The 27,755-nt window shown below is 42.0% G+C and overlaps 1 protein-coding gene across 1 annotated transcript in view; it reads right to left on the bottom strand.

Moving 5' to 3' along the window:
• The window catches only part of furinb (furin (paired basic amino acid cleaving enzyme) b), an 85,120-nt gene that overhangs the window by 34,013 nt on the left and 23,352 nt on the right, over positions 1-27,755 (bottom strand). Inside the window, exons 3-4 of the mRNA XM_034587485.1 lie at positions 7,171-7,269; positions 463-558 (exon numbers count right to left, since the gene is read on the bottom strand). Of these exons, the coding sequence (XP_034443376.1) occupies positions 463-558; positions 7,171-7,269 (195 nt within the window). The remainder of the gene's footprint in view (positions 1-462; positions 559-7,170; positions 7,270-27,755) is intronic.

Genomic DNA, 27,755 nt, shown 5'->3' with positions numbered 1-27,755 from the left:
TGGCCATGAAGATATTAAGAATAAAACATGTGAAATGTGAGTGTCATCATCATCATCACCATCATTACCATCTGACGTCAGACACCTTGACAAAGAGAGACAGTTGCAGTCATTGCATGGGGGGGGGGGGGGAGTTAGTAAAGTTTCAGCAACTTTCACAGACATTAATTCACATTCTTCGCATCAATAGAAAATACACTAGTAAAGGTAACAATCATAACGACAAACAAATGAGGACAGAGACAAAAACAAGTGCAAAATACAACAAATGTCCAATGATGTATATGGTCCGCGAAATATGCTCTAAAAAAATGAAATGGCCCTTGATAAAAAAAGGTTCCACACTTCTGTTTTAAACGAACCAGGTATTGAAAAATCCCCTCATTGCTACAATTGTCAGCATACAACCATAAAGTCAGAATAATGAGGTCTAGGCTGTAAAGATCAGAGACCGTCACCCACCAGGTACCACTGCTTGGGGAAATCAGGGTCTGTTGGGTCTTCATACACATCCCTCCTCTTCCTTTTCCTCACCACTTGCTGCTCCATCCACAGGACCTGCAAACACACACACACACACACACACACACACACACACACACACACACACACACACACACACACACACACACACACACACACACACACACACACACACACACACACACAAAAGAAATTGAGTTTACACAGTGTCACATGCTATTGTATCATTTCCAGGGCTATAATTTCAGAAATTGTTGCAATGTCCCACAGCTTGCAGATGTGGAACAACATGTCCTCAGCTGCGCTCAACAAGTAATGACTTAGAGAGACAGAGAGGCAGAGATGTAAAGCAAATCTAATTTATTTCAGTCCTGAGATGCAGAGTAGGGGGCTTTGAAGTCCTGGAGCATGCTGGGATATGCACCGGCTTGGTAGGGGGCGGGTGACAGCGAATGATAATATCATAGTTCATGTAATTTTATATGTAGTTTTGTATGTGAGGTTACAAAAACCATTATATATGGTCTCATGCTTTGATATAATACTAATTAAACAAAGGATAACTATAGCTATTCTTCTCCCTTTAATTTTTTTAAACATGGCATCCGGGTTTTTGCATAGCACAGACATTCATCTTCTACAGCAGCCTAAAAAAATGCTGCTGTGAACTGTTATTGTCACTGATAAATGCATCCTTTGCTGAGGACGACAAAGTTTAAACTGAAACCACTTTGGTATCACTCGAGTGAAGCGTGTCTAAACTCGTTTCCTTTACAGCACCCGGCACATCTTCAAAGCACAACTTGTTATTGTATTATACTTTAGTTCTTTCTGTGGTGTCTTTTTTTTCTTTTTGGCTTGTTACGGTCAGACTGGATCCTGGTAATGAGGCTTCTTCTTACTTGCTTGATTATATGATTACATGCTCTTGTAACGTGCACGACCTGAAGGAAAATGAATAGAAAATCCTCCAAACAGCTACAGATTGTGGTTTTCCTCCAACCCCATAGTGTAAGACTAAGCCTGGGAGAGTGAAACCATTAACCCTATTCAAGTCACCCTAGACTAATTAACATTTATCTCATTTCATTACATTCAGAACTGCACATGACCGACCTCCCTGCACGGCTGCACATCACATTATTATCAGAACTAAATTACGGCCGATACATGAACCAGATTACGATCCGTCTGCGGCCAGATATTGTTTGATTTTTAGTGTTTCATTTATAAAGTCAATTAATGCAAATGATAAAACATTAGCAAATTCACGGAAAACGGACTTTAAATCTATTTCATTTAAGGTAATGGTTTTCGTTGTTGCATATTTCAGGCAGATCACCAACTGAGGAAAACAAGGTCTGATCCATATCCTCCTGTAAACCGAGTGAGCGAAGGAGGAGTAAATACAACACAGAGAACTGCGAACCATGAGGTCTGGGACAATGGTGAAGAGTAAGAGGCAAACGAAACCCGACAAAGAAGCAATCATGAGACAACAGGGAGGTCTCCCGCAAAGGCTACACATGTGTAATCCACTGCAGCAATAAACTATTTGTTCCATCTCTCTTGTGATGTCCTGAGGGCTTTCCTGTCTGATGACTAAGCTGAAGGAGCCACACTGGTATTGTCTGCAACAGAGACACTGTAGACTGTGCTTTTATCTATAAATCTGTTTATAGAGAGAGACGATATGTCAGAAGATAGGTCTATTTTTTGTTATTATCAACAAATTGCAGGAAAAGACTTCAAGTTATTAGAAGTGACTGTTCAAATACTTTATGTGAGTGTGTATAAAAAGCTTGATCCATCTTCTATAGAGCTCCATTGTTGTTCAAACACCATTAATCCGCCAGTGAGTCACACTTAATGAATAAAATAAGCACTGCAGAATATTTTGTGTTGATCCCACATTCACTGTTTCAGGAAATGTAAATCAATGGCTCCTCACATAGAAGTCAGGATCTATTCAAGGGGCCACTTAAATATTAATGACCTCCGCCATGGAGGTTATGTTTCCACCCAAGGCTGTTTGGTGGTTTCAGCAGCATTATACAAAACTACTGAGTGAATTTCCATGAAACCTGACTTTCCCTTTTCCACTGGTTAAAAAAACATTAACATCCACTAACATCTGGCCTTTTTCTGCAATGGGAATTAACACAATTGGTAATCACTGCAGGGACTAATGACTCTGCAGTAGACACAGATTTTTATTGGCTCCAGCTCCGATGTGCAGTGATGAACACATGACATCCAGGTGAACACACTTATTTCTGCTTTATTGTAGATGCTGATACTGCACCTTGTCCAGTGCAAATGTTGTGCCATGAGTTTAACATCCGGGCTTGGGTTTATAAATAGCCATGAGATCATATGTAACAGCCATTTTGTCTTCATATCGTACAAGATGAAACACTCGCAAGACAGCGAGGTGAGAGAGCTAGAAATTTCCAGTAAGTGCATGACGTTGAACATGACTCACCGGGGGGGAAAAAACAGAAAGGCAAACTCCTCTACCGACAATGGGAAAATAGTCAATTTCCTCTTTTAGAGGGTTTACAGGCATATATAAAAACCTGTGTATACCTGCTAATTTTGGTGTTAAATAAGAACCTATTTATTGGGGTGGATCCAGGATTTCTTCATGACTCGTCGACAGCAAAAACGAATATTGAATACTGGCAGCCTCCTCCTTACACAGTACGACCTCATATAGCACCTTAAAAACACAGTGTGCTATTACAGACTGGAAAAATAAGGTGAAACTCTGTCGCAAAACTGCAGAAAGGGCGAGACCGAGAGAAAGATGGAGAGGAGGAGAGAGAGAGGAGACGTAGGGTGAAGGCCCTCTGAAACACAGCATGCAGTAAGCTGACTTACACTGCGGGTTTGAACAGAACCAGCCACCCCAAAACAAATCGATTCCTCTCCTCATAGAGAAGGTGTGGGGTGTGGAAAGGGGATGACAAACAGCCCTCACAAGCATAATGGTAAAAGCCTATGCAGCGGCAAATGTCATCTTGCCACTGTGTGATTATTCAAAGGGGGGTGGTGATAAGCGGCGTGTTAGCACCACGGAGCAGAGGAAAAGAGACAATGGAGGTAATGTCAGAGAGAGCGGCTGGATAACAGAGGAGAAATACTGCAACCAGCTCGAAGCTTAGCAGCGCCTAATCCAAATCCAACCATTATGTTTTCATTGCCTTTTAAAAAAAATCAGTTTCCTGTTTAGCAGGGGAAGCTGAACCTTTTCTTTCCCCCTTGTTCTGGGGATCACATGCCCTCACAGACACAAACCGTCTCACTCATGCTGTGGTGTTTTTTTGGCAGCGGCCGTGCTCTGCCTCAGGTTTCGTCTGTTTGTTGGCTGTGTGGGTGGATAGGTAACCCAGGGACAAACGGTTTTTCCGTAGCCAGAAACCCGGTGCCCTGAATTGTTAGAGGTTCAAGCACTGTGTTGACTTGAACTGCCGACCTTCCGACTGAGATGAGCCTGCCAGATGAAATCGCTCTCTGAAATCTCTTAAAATTGGATGAGGCTTTATGTCTCTGTCTCTGTTGTTAGGGCTGCAGTTTTAAATCCAAGATGCTTTCACCTTTATTTGGTATTTACAAATAGAAGAAACCATAAAAACACAGTAAACGTCAGTTCCTATCTTCCTGATTAATTCTGGTCCATTTCAGCTACACACAAACTGTCCTCCTGTTTCAACAGTGCATGTTTTGCCTCATGATTTCATAGAACTATAAAATCCGGTGCATCATTAAAATCCTTTTCAGTAAAACAGACAGGCCCTTACCTCTATCACTGCCCAGAATAAACCTCATTTGTTGTTGATTATGGAGCCATCCAGCTACTAGGCAGACAACTCTGTCTAATAACTGGGTGGCTCCATAATCGACTCTCTAGTTAACATCCATTAACTTTGACCCCGTACACCACCTGCCTTGGTGAAAGTCACCATATCTCACTAATGATGTCTTGGGGCCGCAGCACCTGTCAGGCAGCACCAGTCCTCTTCTCAGCCACCTTGACTTGGACTCAGGAGAAGCTGGAGATTAGTCCTCTGGCTCTACTTGGCAGGTCCACCTTGATACTAATGGATTTGGAGCAGGTCTGTTCTCATGTCCTAACTGCCCCCTTTTCTGCACCGTCCAGGTCCCTCTCAAGTTGCTTTTAAATAGCAGCAATTATCACTCACTGCCTCCAGTGTTTCCAGTGTAAACTTGGCAGCAGGTTGTTGCCAGCACTGAAAGAGAGGATGGCTACCGCACAAATGTGCGTGCATGGTTGTTTGCAGCTTCTGCCTGAGTTGAAATTGATGGGAAACATCTTAAGGGTGAAGAAAAGACTGGATTTATCAGTTGGCAGAAAGCCTCTCACAGGCACATCAGTGTCCATGTTAATGTTTGCAGATATATTTAGAATTACGTAAACAAAAATCCATGTTTACTCTCTTAATTCTCGTTCTATATATTTGGTTGTATTTTTATGGTTATTAATAATAAGGTTTATGGTTAAATTTGTTTTTTAAATATACATATCGGCCGATATATGAGTATTGGAATTTCTTTTACTCCATAATCTCGGTATAGGCATCTACCCTATAAATCCATATTGGTCAGGCTAAAATGACTTTAACTCAGAAAAAAACAAGATGTGATGTTACCTGAGTGTTAGGAGTCAAACAAAGCCTATTTTTCGCCATTGAATTCAATGTAGGTGAAGTGCTTTGTTTGCAGCAATTGAAGCTTCAAAACCTTACAACAGAGGAATCTCTTCTCAGAAACATCGTTCCACAGTTGTCACTGTCAACAGAACAATTTTTTCGAAATGAGTTTTTTCGATAACAAAAGAAAACCATTCAATGTGAGCTTTGCGGAGTATCCCTATTTTTGTTAGCAGGACCTTTATGGCATTTTTGCCCACTCTCCTCTGAGTAATATTTCCTCCCTCGGCTCAGGTGTGAATAAATGCAACAAAGTCCATGAACACAGCTTGTAAAAGGTCATGACATTCTTAGTTCTAACAACGCATTTATATTTGTAACAACCCCACACAGAACTGAAGCTGCAAGTTCATTTGGAAAGTGTGTTTGCTTGGTTTCTCCTCTGCGCATTGATGATTAGATAATACAACCCACATAATGTGAGCTTCTGATTAGTGAGAAAAATAAAAATGTTCATATATAAGCCAGTTGTATTAGCAAATCTCATGATGCCTTCACAACAGAGGGCTGTAGTAATCTTTAAATGTCACATCTAATTACCATCCTTGCGCGCGAGTAAATGCCTTTTTTCCAAAGATGAAATCTAGCATGTTCTCTTTTTGGTGGCTCAGCTTGATATGCTGAGATCTAAAGGCTGCTGGGTGGCGTAAATTCAGCTGCAAGACAATTCAAGAAAATGCGTATAATATAAAATGTAATAATAAGTACAAAGATTGTTAAGCAGAATTATCCTACAAATGTGTTCCTCGTCTTTGGACGAGTTTTAATATGCAAGGAACCTGTCTTTATACAGAAAAGGGTTCTTATTATTCATGAAGGTTAGAAGACATAGTAAGTGCTATCTGCCCTCCTCCATTCCCTCTTAAGGCTTTCACTGTTTAAAGTCACTTTCAGTGAAGTTTCTCAAATTTGAAACAATTTTTGAATAATGTCAAACCTTTCTCCTGTGAATAGTTTTTTAGACATGCTGGTGCAGACCTCTGACCTCAACAAAAGGGCCGTCACTTAGTCAAAAAAAGACTTTAACTTAGACATAATTTGTTCGAGGATATTCAAACACAGCCCATATAGCTGATACAAACATGTCATTCTGGATTTCATGACCACTACCTTCTATAGACGTTTTTAGACATGAACTAGAATTACATTTTCTAGACCATTAGGGTGAGGTGTGGCATATGGGTAGTGCATGCAGGATGCTGTTTTCATCTGAGCCAGCGAGGGCTCGATAGCCAAAAGCTCTCAAATCTAGTCGTCTTTCCAAGTTAACATCTTCTTCAGCATGTTCTACGTGAATGGTTTTCTCATACTGATTTGTATTGTTCCAGTTCTGTGTTCGTCACGTGTTAGAAACATCAGAAAATTTCAGTAAAATGTTTGGACTTCAGTGCATGTCCGACAGCAGCTATATGTACTGTAGGTCTCGCTAAATCCCTAACAAGACAAAAAAAACTATTCATTCTGTTGTAATTTTTATGCAGACTCAACTACTGTATTACACAGATTTGCAGAGTATGCCAGGTATAAATTGGTGGATGGCTTGAGTGTGAATCCAGGACCAGATGTCCAAATGAAAGTGACACCCGGGTTGAACAATGTTCCTGTTTTTGGATGTTGCACTAATGAATTCCAATCTTCCCCTCTAGTTAACATTTAAGTGCAAACAATGGTTTAACAAGGATAAAGAAAAGCAAGGCCAAGAACAGTGACTCTCCCAGCTGTTGTGCTGTTTTGATGGGAGGGTTTATTTAGCATATTTGCAGCTCCACAGCAAACTTGGATTTGGTCAGCGGGACAGATGGAGGGGACTGCAAAAAGATTCAGAGTAGACAAGCTGTCACTGATGTTGGCATTCTTTTCTCTTGTGATACACACACTCATTGCGTGCAATCCAATCTGTCTTCTGGCCTTTTGTTGCTGCAATGAGCTGTGTGCGAGCTGACACCAGTCTTACCTGGGGTTCTTTCTGCAGTCTGATGTGCATCCCCCTGTGGCCGGACAAAGCCCTCTTCTCCACGGCATGATGCCTGAAGTGATAATAATCTCCAAAAACCTGCACAGACACAAAGGGAAAAAGGAATGAGTTCACCTGCTTCGACAGAATAGCCTCATAACACTCCACTGCTCACCGAGGCGTTCGTGTGCACATGAGAAAATGTGTTTACGTCGAAAAGAGCTGAAATCAGACATTTGGACATCGAAGCTTGGCGATTTCGGTCTATATTCTAAACGAGTGTCCATTAATATTCTGGCTCGTTGAAACGTGAGCATCTCTTCACTTTATCACAGATGAAACACCTTTATTTTACTAGCACCCATAACCGTGAGTCTTATCCACCGAAGCGCCATAAAGGCATCATGAGAGTTGTATGATAAAATGGCGATTTTATCTTAGTTTAAATGAGATGAACATTTTTATTCTGGAAGCAAACCTGGGAGTGCGTGGAGAGACTCTACAGACGGGAGAAAAAATGTAAGACACACAAAGAGATGCATCAAGAGGGAGACATCCATTACACGGCTGCAGATGGACACGACCTGAGTGAAATGATTAGATGCATCTATTAGAGGGAGAGCCACTTCAGAGCTATATTGAAGCTTTCTTTGTGATGCTGTCGTTGTTTCCTTACACATCCTTCTCATGAAAGAGCTTTTAAGGACAAGTGATTGGGTCACAGCTTTCATCAAACCGGCCTCAAACCTTGGGGCTTTTCGTTTTCTCAGCCCTGCTCACACGTGACACATTGAGCAGCCTGGGCCCTCCTCACTTAAGCTGACCTGAGAGCAAGACAGAAAAATAAATAATACAGATGTCCAGAGATAGGTGTGGGGTAAAAAGACAAAAATAACCAAACAGAAGGTCAAGGAAGAGGACGAGGAGGAGCCGCACCATCGCTCTCTACGCAGGTATTCACGAGAGAGAGGAGCCTCCATTTGAAGAGGAAGCACTGCAATCTGTACAGCTGTGCCACTGGGGACTGGCTCACCTTCACAAGCCCAGTGGAGCGGAGGAAGAGAGGAGGGGGAAAAAGGAGGAGGGAGATGACGGAGGGAGGTGAAGGGATGAGAGGAGACGCAGGGTTTGACAGGCCCGGCTGGGCAGGATGGATGTGTGTGAAGGGGGAGAAGCGCAGACGCAGCAGGATGGCAGGTTCTCCTGGGGCTGCAGGCTCATTCTGCCGACTGGCTGTCTGCGAGCCGCCCAGACTGGAGGCTGGAACTTGGAGGCCCAGTCTGGCAGAACTGATATACAGTAGAGCTGCCAGCCCATTGTCGGCCAACTTGACTTTATTTGTCAAATATTTGTAATTAAGACTTGATTTTAAAATCTGTGATCATTTAGATATAATCAGAGTGAAGATCGGTCCTAATTTACTCGGTTTTAAGCAGAAATTATAGTTTTTCCCTTCGAGTTCATGTAGCTTGCAGCTAAAGATGCTTCTGGCTGCTTAAAGGCTGCTTTTGTATGGAGACACATTTCCAAAAAGACCGTGAATGATGAAAATGTGGCCAATGAAAGGGAAAAATGTCCACATGAAAATCTCTACACTGATTTAAAAACACAGATCCAATAGCTTATGTGATCAAGTTGAAAAATACCAGTTAATCATTGTATTCCTACATATCAAGCAGATATACACACGTCGATTGAGCACTAGATGCAGAGATCTTCTATCGTATAATTCCAGAAATCTCTGTCTGTCTCTCTTTAGCATATCTCAGGAACCGATCATCTTATTAGCTTCACACTTTCCCCGTGTATTGATAAGGGTCCATGGAAGTGCAGCCTCGAATTTGGTGCGGTTTGGACACGCAATACGTTCTATATCAATAAACTTGATAAACTTTGAATAACCAGACACATCATTTACAGTTTCAGGAGGAAAAAAGCTGCGACCGGCATCACCTCAGTTCAAGCACGACACTGAAGTGCAAGGTCCTCAGTTGATGCTGACTTTGTCACATTGTGAGAAAAATTAGACAATCAGCATCTGACCTCACCGACACCCTCATCTTGAAAAAAGTGTTCACGGAAATGGCCTCTGGATGATGCAAGATTTAGTTGTGTAGAAGGATCTGACCCAACAAATTAATGATAGCCACTTTCTCATTGATTGCGGCGGGGCAGAAAGCTAATTTGCGCTGCACCGGGCTGGCTTTTCTGTGGGACAAAGCTATTTCCTCGAGTGCTGATGTCCTCATTTACACCAGGGGTCTATGGGTCTTGGGAAATTGAGATGGAGATAGAAATGTTGGTGTTGCTGCCCATGAGTGCAGCTGAGTATGAGTGCAGCTGAGTCACGCCTCTCCAAAGTCGGAACCAGAATGAATTATATGGTACGTGTGTGTGTGTGTGTGTGTGTGTGTGTGTGTGTGTGTGTGTGTGTGTGTGTGTGTGTGTGTGTGTGTGTGTGTGTGTGTGTGTGTGTGTGTGTGTGTGTGTGTGTGTGTGTCAGCGATAATAACACAGCACTGTGGGTCATTAGTCACCCTACGCTCTGAGTCTGCATTACTGGCTTCTCTTTACACTCCTCGCTGGTCACTGCTAGAAGTTTCTTTCTCATATGTTGTACCTGTTTCGCTCCAATCTCCATCATGTCTACCTTCATGTAGCCTGGAGGTAAATCTTTAGCAAAAATCTAATTAAAAATAACCCAAAGACAAAATTGCTAATCAATACAAGGGAAGCAGGGCTGCAGAGCTAATTTAGCAAGCTTACAGTTACATAAAAACGTAATAACATCCGTGTCTTTTGTATTTGTGAAACAATTAAACAATTAACTGATGATTTGAATCAGTTGTTGCAGATGAATGACTCAGACAATCAACTGACGAATGCTTTGAATAGTTGTTTTAGTTTAGTAGCCAGTATTAGATCATCTTTAGCAACAAAACAATTGTACATTTGAATGAATTATTTTAGTATATTGTTAAAAGACACTTTGTTTTTGATTCAAATAGCAGAAAACAGACTGGAATCTGTTATGGAATCTGTTTTTACGTCATCCAAAGTAATACTATAGTAAAGTTAGAGGTGATAGTGAAAGGATAGACTTGTACTCGTAAACTCCAGAGAAAGAAGCCCTTTTAATGCAAAGTCAGTATATACTAATAAATGAAACATAAAAACTTACTATTCCCTTTTTCTTTTCAAGAGCAGAGCGCTCCATAAGTGAACTGCACATTTCACAGTGGACATGTTTTTCATTTTTACATTCTATAATGATTCAGAATTCATGGTCTGAATGGGGAATTCAGTCAGAAACCTTCCACTGATGAATGCAGGCTTCTGACGATAGTGAGTACAAGACACAAAAAGACTGAACGAAAGCCCAAATACAACTGTGGCTTCCACAAGGGGGACAGCCCTGATTTGTGGTCGTCTCTGCAGGAATAAATCTGTGAATCTACAACAGGAAGAGCGACACTGAACACTGTGATATGATGGTAATTATAATTTAGCATGGAAAGACATTCCTCTGGGTCTGATCTTGGTTGGAATCCCCCCCCCCCCCCCCCCCCCGTGCAGCGACAAGAAGAACTGGAATTCTGTGACTGCTTTTAAAATGACATTACTTAAGAAGCAAACACTCGTCTAGATCGGGTTCATCTGATGCGAATGTCAAACATTTCAAGCTTGTAATGTGAAGAACTTTGAACTCGTACGAGTTAGCACAGACGGATGTGGGAGTCTACATGTTGGCTCAGTTTGAGTGGAACTGACATCAAAATTGCTTATCAAAAGTTTCCTGTCAGTCCAGGAGCTGAGTGAAGCATCAAAATATTTATTTTTTACAGTCTCTTCAGCCCACTCAGTGTTTCAAATGGGATTTTTATGAATCTAATTAGCATTTACCTTATCTCTTTTCTAACTGTTGAGCAATGAAACTAAAGACAATGTTGATAACATCCACTGGCGCCATCCACTGGTTTGTGAAGTGCTGTTTTGAGTTTGGCCAGCGCCATACCAGATATTTGGAGGAGCGGGGGGGTGAGCCCGACTGAACGCTTGAGAACACTGGACCCCCTCCTACACCTGTGACCTGCACCCATTGGACGGTGCTAGCTGTTAATCCCAGGGTATCCATGGCCCAATGCATATCGTGCTAATTGATCTATTTTCCTCTATAAGGGACCGTCATTATCAAGATGAACATCATGCTGTATTGAGGACAATTGATTGAGATCTTTAACTCTTCGTAAAAAAATGTGAACTAATGTTATAAATCAAGTAAGAAGTCGGGTCATTTTCTAATAGACGTGTAAAGAAACCGTTTTTGGCATCAAAGAGAATACATGTTTCAGGCACTTCTGCATTGGCATTACTTTCCAGGGTTCAGGTTTGGGTTAGTCTACATCCTTTAATATGAATATATATAGATATATTTCAGAGTCTATGCCTCCACATCGTACCATATTATTTTGCCTCACACTCACATGAAGAATTCAGCCAGAGCGGTTGTTAGACTTCAGGTTGACTGACAGAAATGTCACGATGTGTCTGAATGTTCTGCTGCGTCCTGACCTGGTCCCTTCTGCCTTGGTCCCTAGCCAGCTGCAGCCACAGTTGTTCAGCCCACATGAGAGGGGCTTCACATCAGTGGTGCCAAAAAGAGAAATGTAACAAGCTTTCACTGGGCTGTAACCGCGTTCTTATTTCACATTATATTGTGTGTGTGTGTGTGTGCATACAAGTGTTAAGGGCAACTCCATAATGTTACTTACTGATTTGAAATGGGGGAAAGTTTTCTTTTTCATTAAACTGGTGAGACTAAATTGCACTGCACTTATTGATGAATGTGCCTGAAATGCTCTTTGTGCCTGATAAACTGTGTCTCAAGTGGCACCTGATGCAGAAGGTTCACGATAGAATCACGTTTTTTACCCAATGACCTGAAATCCAGCTGGGAGAATGAACACAGATTCCAGTATTCAGAGAAGTGGTCGTGTATAGATGCTGTAGATAAGCAGAATATGTGAGTGAATTGCAAATGCACGTTTTAATCTTCACATGCATTCTGCAAGGGGACTGATTAGAAATATTCAGTATTCAGCACAGGAAGCTAAAGGTCCACTGCGCTGATATTGACTGTGACAGAGCTCAATGTTAAGTGTATTCCCATAAGCTTGAGAAAAAGTGCACATGAAGCAAATCCACCTTATCAGAATTGGCTTCAATCAGACCCATCTTTCAAGGGAAAACACTGGCCTCAGTGGTTGGTTTGCAGCCATTCTAGTAATTGACTCTACACTACGTGCATTAATTTGCAGCCTGTGATATATATATATGTAATGCCACTAACTTAATGGAAGATGCTACAGCAGGCGCATGAATGTGTGAGAGACTGTACTTGTAGAAAAGCACTCAGGCAGCTTCTTTAGCACATCGCAGATAGAAATGTCAGCGGCACAGCAGAGCTCATTGATTTCCACACAGCCGGCCAACCCTTTCCCTTCTCTCGCTCCCCTCCCTCTTTACATGCTGCCCTTCCTTTATTTATGTTTCCGAGTCACACAAAACACACATCAACACAGGGCTGCACGGAAACAGGCTCGCTTACACTGTATGTACACAGCAAATGTGTTGTGCGTTGCATGGGTTGTTGGGATATTTGCTGTTGTTGTGTTGTTGGTGTCCACTGAGCCTTTGCACTGCCATCTTTTGGACTAATTGCAGCTGTAACTCTGGGGCTCGGCTAACTGGGAGAAGCTCATTATTTTTACCCTGTAACAGAGGATAATTGACTGTTTTCAAATGAAGGGTAATTATTTGTTTGCATCTCAGCTCTAATTCTGCATGTTGCCTGCCTCAACTGCAATCAGCGGCTCAGGGGACTTGTTTTCTTGGGAGCAGAGCCATAAAAAAAAACATAGTTTTGGCTAATTATGTGGCTGAACAGAAGCAATTCAACAAAATACCCATGAAGCCCCTTAGAAAATAGAGGCAGTATGAGAGGTGCGAAAGCTAATTCAGACCATTTAATACATTTTCCTGAATAAGAAATAAAGAGCTATTCAAGCGGCAGTGGGGAAAAAGCACAAAGAACTTGAAAGTAAAGAGATTCTAAATTACTGTGTGTCCGGCAAGACCTATTCCTATTCCGGAAGAGACGGCCACAGTGGAATACGGAAGAAAGGAAGGAAAATGAAAGTGAGGCAGGAGAAAAAAACACATCACAGGAGGAAAGATGAGCAGAGAAGGTTGAAAACTTAGAAGAAATTGGCTACAATAGGAATGTGTCACACAAGACAGAGGAGGGCAGATATATGGCACCCCCGACTGATGCCTGACATTTGGCTAATATTACCATAAAGCTAAATTTATACAGTTGTGTCACCTTAAATGACTGCCGCTTTGTAACCCTAATCAACGATGGTATCGCTCGATGTAATTCTATGCTTGGATAAAAACATGGTGAATCTCACGCCTTGATGTGGCGGGTTATACGTTAGATTAGAGCAAAAAAAGATTAAATGGCCCGAATATGTGAAACTCATGCATTTGCTACACACGCAAAAAAAAAAAGTGTAGATGAAGAAGTATTCCTGATGTAGCTTATTTCTCTGGTGTGATTTTTCCAGTGAGAAGATAAGGGACAGAGCAGGGAGAGGGCTTATCAAAAAACACACACACACACACACACACACACACACACACACACACACACAAAATCATCACTCAGACATGATAGTCAGAGTGCCACTGACACATGCAGCCAACATCTCGATCTCTCAAAGATGATGATGTTCAAAGTAATTCATATATGTGCACAAAGAAGCACGCGCACGCGCACACACACACACACACACACACACACACACACACACACACACACACACACACACCAAAGACTCCAAGCTATGGCCTTGAGAAAGGGAGACTGAGACAGATAAAAAGACCTTGCATTTGAGGGAGTGTGTGTGTGTGTGTGTGTGTGTGTGTGTGTGTGTGTGTGTGTGTGTGTGTGTGTGTGTGTGACAGAGAGAGCAGGACTTATTAAATATTTCAGATCACTCCTTGCCTTCTTAATTTCAGATTTATCCCTGTGAGCTGATTCGAAGTCTCAAATCCCCGTCTTGGTTCAAGAAATGTGCTTACCAAATTAGTAAACACCCAACTTGAACCACGCTTCACCGGAGCATCGAATATTCATGGAGTCAATTGCGATGCTTCAGCACACCGGGCCGGTTTTCTCCCAACATTAGTAATGTCAGCGATCACACACAGTTAACCTGCTATGATATCGCAGCGCAATGGTCGGACAAGCCCAGGGGTGACGGAAGCCAGGCATCTCTCCATGAAATGTTGCGGCCACCATTTATTGAAACAAGAAATAAGAGAGGGGGAGGGGGAGAGAGAGGTAGAGGAGAGGGGGTGGGAGGTAGATGAATTCACATTAAGATAAACAGAGATGTTCCTGAAGCTGGGGCCACGTGAGGTATCTTCCCTTTTCCACAAAGACAAGCAGAGGACGTGATGATGCATGAAAACGACTTTAGAGGATTGAGATCAAACTGGGCAAATTTTCCAGCCAATGGGATCAGAGCAGAATAAACAGACATTATGAACAGATGAACAGGATCAATGCTCTTTGGATCAAAAGAAGCGATGGAAAGAAATGTGGAAGCAATGGTGAGTGCACGGGACGAAGAGTTTAGGTAATGAAGCATAGCATTATGCAAATGAGCTGAAAGAAAAAGACAGCTGGAGAGAGAATTAGGGAAAAGAAAAAAATATATATTTTGGAATATTGAGTATGCGACTGTTTGGTATTCAGAGGTGTTGTGCTGAACAACCCGAGCACTGTTGGCCTTTGCTTTATGCCTGGAGGCAGCATGTCACCCTGATTGCCACATCGTTCAAAATTCAGTTCTGAAGCGAATAGCACACACAAACTGCACTTGACTCTGTTAAGCAAAAAATAGAACCTCTCCTCTTCCTCCTCCTCCTCCTCATCCACCTCCTCCACCCATCATTTATGTTTGTATAATCCTTTGCTCCTACATGACTTTGTTCCAACCTGTTGGCTGCAGAGCCACGGACGAGTGCACTTTTGCCCATGAAATGAAAAGCCTGCAACTTGTTAGTATAGTAACCACTGACCATGAGAAATCAATGTGGAGTGCACCCAAAGGGTTGTCCTATTGATTTTTCATAGACTCGGATCAGTCAATCTATCAATGGATGCGAGTGGGGAGGCAGAATCAGAGACGCGCTGTGGGTGTGCTGCAGCAGTGATGGACTACCGCAAATGAAACTTTCAAAACGTCCTCTGCCAAGTACGTGCCCTTCACTTCAAGGGCTCATCTCGAGAAAATGGAAGCTGTCAGCACCTTCGGATGTGCAGCAACAAGATGCAACCCTACAGCGAGAGAAAAAAACTAAACCCCAAGAGAAAAATGACCTCGCACTATTGCTTAAAACATCACAGAGCGGTGAACAACCTGCGCTCACAAGCCCTCATCGACACATATACCAACACACTCACACCTCTGAATCTCTGTCTCCCACCCTCCACGTGTGATGAGGTCAACACAGAAAGACAACTCCAGCCTCCAGCTGTCCCCTCCGGCGCGTTCCTCAGACGGTGGCCTGCTTAAAAGCGCTGGGATTCTGTGAGGGTTCCTGGATTATTCATTTGCGGAGTGTAACTTAGCCCCGCTGCTCTTTTCCACATCACCTATGCTGAATGGCCTCTGTCAGGCTTCATCACCCTGGTTTTTGGGAACTGAAGTAAATAGGTTCCACTTCCAATTCCATTCAGCTCTCGTCAGTTTAATTCCTTCTCTCATTGTGTCTTTCACTCAGCCCCCCGTGACTTCTCCACTGGCTCCATCTATTAATGCCGACACATTCAGTGCTTACATTTGATCTCTCTCCACATGTTGAGACCCTTATTAAAATCATTCCTGTCTTCCTATATTATATAGGAATTGGGTGTTGCGATCTTCACTTGCCGACAGTGCACAGTCCTGATGACATGCCAAACTGCCGTGGGTCGAAAGGTGGAGTACCGTGGGTGTGTCGCTGGCACTCCAGCAGCACCCTGCAATTTTGGCGTCCACTGCCTGTCTGTTCAGATGGGCTCAACAATAGAAAGTGCATGACACGCCTCTATTATTCGAGTCTTTTTTTGATAGATGGGGCGCACGTCATGGAAACCTCTCCAACACCACAACAACAGCCTTTTAATTGTGTGCCTGTTTTACAATTACTGCACATTGTCCATGACTAATTACAAGGAATTAAATATACATATTTGCTCAAATTATGCATAAAGGCTGGCAAAACTGAGTAAATATTAGTGTTTGATTCTTCGAAAGGAAAATGCAACTTGTAAAACCATATAACCAGTGTATAAATTTTCACTAAACATTTTAATCTTAATTTCACAGCATTATTTCCAAGGGCAAACAATGAGGTTATTGTTATCATGGGTTATTGTTATTCAAATTAAGCACCAGGAAGCATCATAGTAACCATGGTAGGTCTTCAGTATATAAAAGACACATCGTCTAATCTTTGCAGCGTGACTAGCCTGAGGATAATGTTTTTTACCTGTGTATCTTCCACCTCCCCATATAGACCATTAGTTTGCTCTGACAGTGCCTCATGTGCAAGTGCGCACTGCTTTAGCATGGGAAGAGAAGAGATGATAATTATTACCAACCACTGATACACCCACTGACAGTGTATCATAATGGATTCTTTCTAATTCCAACCTCTTGTCATGTGAGCTCTGCTTCTCCAATCTCAAAGTTCAGATCCTGTTAAACCGGAGCACATGTATTATCTGGCGTTGAGTAGACAGACAGGCAGAGATACAGTATGTGTTTGGTTTTTGCTGTGGGAGATTAGAGGTTCTTTTTAAAGCAATGCCGAATATAAGTGGATGTCATACAGGTGACAGTTACTGATTTTCTTTCTCAATAAAAGAAACAATACATTTTCTGATGAGTAAAAATACGTGAATGGTTAATTTTTAGTGGTGTGGTAAAATCTCTGTCCAAGAACTTTGCTTAAAAATACCATATATGTGACAAAAAACTAAATAGCAGCTTATCAAACATTCTTTGTTGGCTAGTGAAATGCATCCCTATTGAGAGTTAATGACACGAAAGGCCTGGTTTATTTACTTTTTCAACCTGTGCATGTGTTTTCCTAAATTACACACACAAGGACAAGTGAGCACACAATCTTTAATAACATTCACAGCATAATTAACATGCTACATCGATTTTCCTAAAAGATACATAAAAGGTTTAATTAAAATGTTCCATTACGCCTGAAGCATGAAGTTATTTCGCTGCATTGTACGTACACACACCACAACCAGGCAGTGCTTTAAAATATGACAACAACAAGACGCTATCAAAACAAGATGCTATCAAAAGATGGGGCAAAGTATCAGCTCAGCTCCGCAATCACGGCAGCGAGTTGCACACCTCTATCGCAAAATACACGGTGCGCTGCTCAAAGGATGACATGGTTAGAATCTACAAAATTCGATCAAATGTTAGAGTCTGACACAACATATTCTTCCGTAGACCCTTCACAGCGGCCTCATGAATCGACAAGAAGAAGATTCTCAGCGCCTCGATGTTCCTTTCTCTCCACGAATCAAGGCGACAACGTGCTGCGACCATGAGAGCACATGAGGTGTGCGTCTTTGAACTCGGCGTCGTTCAAATTCATGAAAGCCTATGCCCTCTCCTTGAACCTCAAACTCACAGACGGTTGAGGACATCAAAACACAGCACCCAACAGCTGTGATATGCCGCAGCTTAAATATGACAGCCGCTGCTGAGTTTTATTTCTATATTTTTCATATGAGAAGAGAGGTTTGTACAGAGACATCCAGCTGCCTCTGGGAGATGACCTTGATACCACCTTAACTCTTTGACACCAGCTAATGATGCGAAGCACGTTTACTGTCAGAGGCCCCTGTTTTGAGAAATCATGCAGTTCTGCTGTTTCCGATCATATGATCCTCATCCTCCCACTCTCCTGATATGAAGCCAAAATATCCCTTTTACTGAAACCACCATCTTGCATATTTGGAGCAAGTAGCAATCAGCTATCTTGCTACTGGGATGGATCCTCAGTAGCAAGGGCAGGATACATGTGCTCCACCAATCGTCAAATCGACATGTTATAACTAACAAATATAAATTTTATGTGTACTTTGACTTTTTGGGGGGTCTGTGTCCCATCAACTAACTTGGAGGAGGTTGTATTTATGACATATGCTTCATCCAGCCAACAAGTGGTGATTAAGACGCGTTGGCTTCACTTTTGGGCAGCTGTCAAGACGTCCGTTTTTATATTGAATCAATGTTGGTGGTCTTCCAGCTCCTCCACTGCAGCACTGATGAACGATATCGGAAACATGGCTTACATTACAGGAGGATCCTCGTCTCAATCCCCAACGCCTCCTAAGGAGACCCAGAGGAACACCGATCTCTACCAACAGTCTTTCCAGAAGATGCAGAGACCCTGCAGACTTCAGTGGTGCCAGGTTCTATGAAGGGGTTTTCTGCACACTGCACATCTCCATACAGCTAAGAACTGTCTCTCGTTGCATTTAAAGCAGGTCTCCAGGCACGCAAGCTTGGCTGACTGGGATGTGTCCATACCAGCTTGAACCAGGAGAAACAGGTGCTCATCATGGGCCAGGTTTTTTTTCGCTCTACAAAGCAGCACAGATGTTGTTTCATTCGACAGCCGCGCAGCCTGAAGACGAAAGGCTGTTATACGTCTGCCGAGGTCCGTCAGTCCCTGCACATCCCCTCTGACAGGTGAAAACAGCACAGCAGGTCCGTCTATTCTGTGTTTCCGTAATGAGTGCGTCTGGGTATTATACAACAGTAAACCGGTGCCAGAGCAGAGAGGCAGACAGACTGTTAACAATCGGACCCTCCTGGTTTTAGGAAGTAGTTGGTATCTCAGTAACACAGCTCACTTATCTCCATCCCCTCCACTGATGTATGAAGTTTCCACTCTCAAAACTTCCGCGTAGAGCAGAGAGAAAAAGACAGGGGCAAGAATCCCTTCAAAATGCATTTATTGGAACTTTTCTGTTTTTCTTTCCCAAAGTTTCGTCAGACAAAAACTTTTTTCTGTTTACTCAGCTGTTCATATCCAACCGGTTTTCTTATCTCCACAGCAGAGTTAATGAATCTGTCTACACCAGGAGAGAAATCGGTTATTTCCACAGACCGCCTGCCTCAAGTTTCATCTTGGAAATAACTGATCTCCTGCAGTGAATATGGCTGCTTATCATCCTGCGACACAATATCAGAGAGCTGTGACAGGGAGTCACCCTCCAACATTTCCTCATCCTCCATTCCAGCGTTTACACTGTTCACTTCACCTGCTGCTACACTTCTAGCCTCGATTGTCTGAGAGAGGATCACTCACTGTCTCCTTCTGTCCGTCCACTGCCTTCATTTTCTTTCACAGCCTGTATCTTGGAACCATCAGGGCTCCAGTCCTTCGCCTCATCATTATTCCTTATATCAGGGTGTGGGTCTCCCATTGCATTCTCCTCCTGTTTCATGCTGCACCACCTGTCGGCAGCTGCTAACAACACTACCAGCAGCCTGATGCTCACAGACTGCCTGCCCCCTTACGTGTACTGCTGCCCACAGCCTGTTCTTTGTCCGGGCAGGATGAGTGTGGCCAACATCGCAACACTCAAAAAACACTGTGCTGCCAGAGCCATAAACAGCATAGAAACCGTGTTCATATTAACCTTTGAAAAACACATCTAAGACTTCGTGCAGGGTCTTTCAGATACATGAAGGTCTGTCTCTAGAGAGACACGCTGGTGTCTTTACAGCCGAGACAAACTCTTACACACTCGCTGGGAAACAGCTTTCTCTTTCCAAGTCAGTTTTCCAGCAGTTCATTGGAATGAAGAGGAGGACCCTTGACACAATGGTCCGTTTTAGGACGGACAAACAGCTGATGGCCACAAAGAGATAATACAACAAAAGGCCTTGCTAGACTTACAGGTGAACCGAACACTCTTCTCAGAGAAAAGCCACAATGGCTTAATTCATCCCAGAGCCCTACAAAGGTTTTTCCTTTCCAGGCGGGGAATCTAAAACTATGCTGAGAGTTCCATAATCTCTGTCATTTGGTTGCCATGCCCCCACCTGGATACCTGCAGGCAGAGAATCACAGCAGCAGCAGAGGGAGGAGGACAGAGGACAAGATGAAGGACTGATACTGACTGATGTCTGTGTTCCTCATTCTTTCTGAGCTTTACTCAGTATTTTGATGTCAGGAATAATATTTATTTTGCTGACATTTGTTTCCAGTGAGATTGAGTGTATATAATGGCATTGCTGCTGCTCTAGAAACAATATTTTCTTATATTCAAACTGTTAATCAATTTTAATCCCGTTCATAATTCGTTATTCTTTTCAAAAATGAAATTTTCAAAAAAGTGCAAGCATCAGGATGCATCAATGGTAATTTTATAACCACGCTGCAGCCCTCTAAATTAGAAACAGATCAAATCAAACCATCACCACCCCCCAGAACCAAGATGGCACTTAAGCTCCCTGGAAACCAAGGGAAACGGCACGTGGAATGTTTTCAAGGCAGTTTTCTAGTTCTCCTACAGTGAAGAGAACCTTTTAGGAGTTAATCTCCTTCTACCTTCACATGATGGACAAGGTGAAAAGGTGAAAGAATTACCCACACAGACAAAACTCACTTCAGCAGGTCGATCCACACAGCTTTGAAAAGAGAAGCTTTGCACTTGGCTGCAATAATTATATGAACAATGAAGTAAGCAATGCAGATCAAGGATTGAGAATTGCCATTCCCCAATTAGTTACTCTATTGCAGAGTAACGTTACAGCAAACACATTTGATAGGGCTACAAAGGAAACACATACCTGTGAAATAAACATATGGAAGATCCACCATGTTGCATGAAAGCTGTTGATCTCAAAGTCAGCTGAAAGATTTCCTCAGAAAGATATTAATATCATATTTTGGAAAGATTTCCACAACAGAAATGTCATTTAACTAAGTGACTTATGGAATTTAAGTTATTTTTATCAGTGAATGTCATTGCATCAATGTAAATGACCACTTGAGTGTTTGATAATACGACAGTGTGGGGATGCAAGTTAATTATGACAAAAAAGGATGAATAATTGGAAGCATTAATGAAAACTAGCTAGCCGCTAGCCAATATGTTTTTTTTGTTCAATAAAGGTCGATAATTGTTGCAAAGATGAAAATTTTATTTCATTCAATAAAAGTCTCTTTTTCTAAATGGTGAGGCATCTCACAGGTAAACTGAACAGACATTCCCTCAGCTCATTACTGTGCACAAATGTACTGTATGCGCTGAGGCTTCCAGAGCCCTTCTGGTGCTGGCAGATACATCGAAGCCTCTTCGCGTTAACCAAAGCACTTTTGGACATTCCCCTCCGCAGCTACAGTACACCTCCACCCTCGGGGGGAGAACTGTCAGGGATTGAGATTTGGGGTGTTTGTGTATTGAGCTTTGCATAGTTTCACGAGAGCCTGAAATAACCTCTGTACGGCAGCTGGCTTTGTTCCCAAATCTGATCAAAGCGCTGGGCTGATATGAGTCACCGCACAAATTCCAAGAAACAAAAGGCAAGACAAATACACAATCGCATTATCCATGTAAGCGTATGTCATCGCTGACGTGTATTATTCTGACATGAGAAAAATAACAGCTGAAGACGGTGTCACGGGAAAATAAGTGTCACTATCGTGTGTGTGTACACTTGCACTTCCATTAAAAACACCCACACCAGAACTGGCAGGCTGGAAGATCTAGGTTGTTTGATCACTCCATTTATTAATTGTTGTTTGTTGTGTTTCAATTTACTGTCGGCGAGGTGTAAATAGTATTGTTAAGTCGATGGTCAAAGAAAGCAGCCAAGCATGAATTAAGCTATTAAAGAGCTTAATCATATTGCATTCAGCCACACCAGGTCTGTTTGTTGTGGTCCTATTCAATGCAAAACAGCTGCACACTGGAAAGGGCACGACATTTACCGTGATTCAATCTCAACAACACAAATTGATCAATAGAGGCAAAGATTTACTGACGAAATGTCTATAATCATTTCTACAAAGAAAGGCAAACACGGTCTGACGACAGGGAGCTGGAGAAAAATAACATTTGTGAGAAGGAGAGACGGAGTTCAGCCATAGTACTTTCTTCTTTATGATTTAAGTGTTTAACTGCGGCAGGGTGTCGAAACCAAATGCAGCAGGAACACACAGAGACTAAACTACCAGTCACATGCTGTGGGTGTATGCACTGAAACCACCAGAGAACAGAGCACTTATTATAAAGGACGCCTGGGCAAGGTCCCATGATAGCCTTTATAACAATGATAAATGGCTGAAGCCTTCTGCTAAGCTACATCACGTGACTAGCACCTTTAGGTTTTTTTTGCTCAGGATGGGAACATGCAGTTGAGGCTTCCTGCAAAAATAGAACAGGAGATTAACATCCTGCGAACCACTACATTTTCCAAAATCGTATTTTGTTTTCCAATTTCCTCTCAAACATCCATAACAGAGACAAAGACATTTTCTGAAGGCTGGATCAAAGGACAGCCTGGCGCACTGCACTGTTTGCTTTTTTTTTTTTTTCACAATCCTCCTACAACCACAAACAACAACAATGGAGCTGGCAGCGAAATGCCAAGAGGTTTATGATGAAAAACCAGAAGAGTGGAGTTTCAGTCATTCTTGACAGCCTCCATGAGCATGAAAGCTCAAAACAAACTGTGTGTGATCGCCGCCCAACAACATTCACTTCCCACTTTGCTATAGAGGGGTGGTCAGATCATGTCAGGCCCGCTATGATGATAGTCACTGTTTGCCTCATAAATAAACCAGAAGTACGGGGCCTTAATTGTAAGAAAAGAGCTCTTCATGAACGTGAACAGAGCTAACTGTATCTTAATCAGTGAGTGTGTGAAATCGGATTTGTAAATGTCTCAAAGAATCTCTTAATATGTACTGAGATTGGTAAACGTGTATAGGAATCTACAAATGAGTATTCAGAATCAGAATCCATGGAATCCTTATGGATTTTGAAAGATTCCTTATGGGTTGCAATGGTATATGATTTTCATAGTATGGAAACAAAAAGAAAACATGGTAATTGTATCAAGGTGTGCAGGTTTTTCGTAATTCATTTTTAGTATTATCAGTTACAAATGTAAGTACTATTTGCATCCATTGCTTAAGTAAAAGTTAAACAAAAAAACACATTGTATAAGTAATCTTTTCAAAGTAAAGGTCCTGCATTGAAAAGTAAATATCATCAGGAAAATGTACCAAGAGTATTAAAGGTAAAATTAATAGTCAATGAATAAAAATGTCCCATGTTACCTGTTACTGTTATATTGTTTTATATTGTATAATTACATTACTGTTAATTAAGCTTTAATGTAAAAGCAGGATTTTACTAGTTAGTTGGTTGGGGTGCGGACTTTCAAGCCGTTTTCATACAACTGCAACTAATGATTATTTTCATGATGGAATAATCTGCTGCTTATTTTCTCCATTCATGATTGATTGTTAGATTTGTGGAAATTATGAAAATTTGCCATCGCAGGGGCTCGAAACATCCATCAAAATATCTGCCAATTTGTTGTAGGTGTTGAGCCTGTCTGTACCTTTCACACACACACATACACACACTCTCTGTCAGCCCCCCCTGAGTTGTGAAGGTTTGTGTGTGTTTCTTTATGGGGTCAGATCGGGGTCCGTGTGTGTTTGTAATTCAGCAGTTATAGAAAGAACAGGACGCAGATGTCGCTGGGAGCCGGGACGTGGAAAATAAAGTCAATTGGATTTTAAACACGACACGTACTTTGATCTGCTTGGAGGGATGGTGTTCTCCAAGGTGGGCAAACCTGTTAGATGTGTTTCCTCCTTCGGCAGCTGCTTTGTGATTTCACATTTTGCAAACTGGATTCTGGATCCTCTAGGAAAAACCCCACCTTCATGTTTGAGATATCAAAAGTAATCCCACGCTGTTTATTCTAGTTCCTTTTTTTTTTCGGGGGTGGAGATTGGTAATATCAGTCTTTCTTTGTCACTGTGTGTGTGTGTGTGTGGCAACTGAGGAGGAAGGGAGATGCATATACACAGGTAACAATCTCTGTTTGGTCACAATTAGACAAAATGTTCATCACAGCATGTCAGCACACCAGCTTGTGAAAAATTGTGATCATTTGTTTGACGTGCTGCCATCTGTGCATATCAACACATAGGTGCGTTTTGGATTAAAAGGTGTAAGCAGCAACAGTTATCGTAAATGCTCATGACCACTGACTTAACGTTAATGTGGAAACTGCGATAAGAGCACTGGGGTGATCATTATTAACTTTTTCCCTCCCTGCCTCAGGTGGCTGGTAGATGAAAAGAATCTGCATTTTTTTGTTCGCCATCGCTCTAGTCAAGGTAAAGACAAGTTTATATGTACTGATGTAATACTACTAGATCAAAATGCCTTCTTTAATTCTTTGGTCAAATGGTCTCAAAATAATATTGAATAACTAGTGCACACATGTATAACCACTAGACAGGATGATTATAATTCCTTTCTGTCAGGATGTCCTAATAACGTCTCTGCATTGCCTTCCTGTAAAATCTAGTAAAGAATTGAAAATACTTTTCCTTCACTACAAAGCCTTTACCGAACAAAATCCATCATATCTTAAAGAGCTCATGGTTTTATCCAACTTTATCCCAATAGTTCACTCTGCTCTCAAAATGCAGGCTTACATGTAAATCCCACGGCCTCTGTGAGTATAATGGGAGGCAGCTCCCAGTTTGGATCAGAGGAAACATCTCTACATTTAAGGTTTGGTTTTTAAACTTTTCTCTTTGATAAACATTCAATTTTGGGCTGTATATAAGTATCACTATTATCATTATCATTATAACAACTAGTCTGACTGATCTTCTCTCTCAACTTTTCCCCCTACCGCTCCTCTATCCCCCATTTCCCTCCCTCTCTCTCTCAACCCAACCAGTCAAGGCAGATGGCCGCCCACCCTGAGTCTGGTTCTGCTCGAGGGTTATTTCTGTCTTTCTTTCCGCTGTCGCCAAGTGTTCGCTAATTGTGGGAACTCTTGAATTTCTCTATATTATATTGTACGGTCTCGACATAACAGTGTAAAGTGCCTTGTGATAATGTGTGATGTGTTTTGGTGCTATGCAAATGGAACTTAATTGAACAGAAATCTAATTAATCATACACATCCCTGCCATTCACTGACGGTATGTGGACTGTGTAGCTACTGAGGCACGAAGACAAATGTCCACACATGTGCATATCTTCACTACAGCGGACGTGTAAGTCAAAAGCCAGCCAATCTAAAGGCCTGTCTGGGTTGTAACTAATGACTTGTCTGGATTTCCAGATCTTGGAACAAATTGCTTAAGACTAATCACCCTTTAATATCTGTGTACATATTTACAGATTTGTCTGCACATTCACAAATCTCCCTACGCTTGCAAATCTGGAAACAGAAACAGACGTATGGGTTTTTCCATAACACTTATTTATCTCAGTACACAAGTTAATGTTTTATACATTTACAAATCTGATTACACACACACGCGGAATGAGGTTACACAACTCCACTCACATTTGTGAATAGTTTTGCAATAACAATTTTTCTGCACCGTCCAAGCTTAAATATTATTCTGCTGTATGCACAATGGCCTGGCTAAATGAAACCACTGCTGCACAGCTAAAAGTTGCAGTTTGGGGAATTAAATAGTTCTGTATTACAACATGCTGCATCAGTTCCACTGTACAACATCTGTTATAGAATCGCTTGCAGCCTCCATTGTGCTTTTAATGCAGCACAGATGGAGGAATGATTCATTGCGGGAGTGTGTGTGTGGGGGGGTGCTTTACAGTAGCTACTAGGGTACACAAAAAATGGACATGAATCATGCAGTCATATTTCTTACAACAGTATAATATAAACCAGAAATTTATAGCGCTCGCTATTCTATACTACTTCTTAATGAGGACGCATTTAAGCAATTGGTATATTACTCCTCAACACAAGCCCCTAGTGTACATTAATAAACTTGCTTGTCCAGTCCGAGGGAAAAAAGCATGAATCAAGATGTGTGGAAATTGTCTGTCTTATATCAGGGTTAAGGGAGCCGTCTAAGATAATGGTATATTTTAGTGGCTTCGTGTGCAGAGGAGAAATTCATTGGAGGTGAAGACAATGAGCTCAGGGCTTCATGTGAAAACAGACAGACGCTTCTGCATTTGATAAACTAGGCCTACGGAGGCGTCGTTCCTCAGTCCCGGCCTAAATTACTGTATCCCTGAGACACACTCTTTATCAAGAGCTAAGAGCCAGAAGGTTGCGGCGCCATTTGAACAGAAAGCCCCTGGTATGTTCTGGGTCATTTGCTCCATTCTTTAATGTCAGTTTTATTTTGGAGGATATAATCTGAAGAACCCCTCCGTCGTTTAAAATTTGAGAGAGAAGTGCTCAAGCTGCTCCACTTTTTTGTCCACAAAGGATTCAAAAGAGAGAGTGAAAACAGGAGCGAATGCTGCGGAGGTATTCTGCATTCTAACTCTGCTGTGAACAGTATTCTTTCCACATGGCAGGCGCTCTTTCTACATTATTCAGGCTGAGAGGGATCGGGCTGTATTATAGCTACTACACACGCCTCCTATCCCTGGGTGAGGAGCTGCATGATAGCACCCACGCAACCCATCCACCCATACATCACCTTAGAACCCTATATTGGCGCCGCACGCATCACTGGCCATTAATTACATAAATATTCAGATTTCAGATGTTAAAATACACACAGTTTATGAAGTAGTTTTAATTTGTATGTTTGTTCATGCAAGTCACACTGGTCAGGTACTACTTAGTATACAAGCCACAGAGATACGGAGAATAACCACAGCCTGTCAACAGAAAGCCTGTCCACTTTCTATTAATGCTGTTGTACAGAAATTAGCTGCAATTCACCTTGAGGGCGAGGAAGTACTCATTGAATTTGTCAGGCCCCATTTTGTTTAATTTTGGCATACATAGTATTGATTATATATCAGAGTTGAAATTGAAATTACAAAACACGTACATACATAACACCCTAGCACTTTGCTCCTTCACAGGAATGTGAATGAAGTCAAATGACCATCTAAAGGAGGATCATCGTGCTTGACAGCCAAATACAAAACTGGCAAATGTAGTAGAGGTTCTGATGGTTGGGGTGGTGCTAAAAACCGGATCCCACGCTCAGACAAAAACATCCTCTGGCAGAAACAAAATGGTGAATGTCACTTAGTAGCTCTCATGGCTGAGTGGGCTCCGGATGTATGGAGGCTTGAGTCCTCACGCAGCGTCCGCAGGTTCACTTCCAACCTGGCTCTTTGCTGCATTTCTTCTGCACTCTCTCTCCCCTTTTTTAATGTTTGAACTTATTAACAATAAAGGCTAAATGCCCCAAAATATCAAGTA

The sequence above is a fragment of the Hippoglossus hippoglossus genome, chromosome 6 (genome assembly GCF_009819705.1).
Source record: "Hippoglossus hippoglossus isolate fHipHip1 chromosome 6, fHipHip1.pri, whole genome shotgun sequence".
Taxonomy (NCBI): Eukaryota; Metazoa; Chordata; class Actinopteri; order Pleuronectiformes; family Pleuronectidae; genus Hippoglossus; species Hippoglossus hippoglossus.
This window is presented reverse-complemented; position numbering and strand designations above follow the sequence as displayed.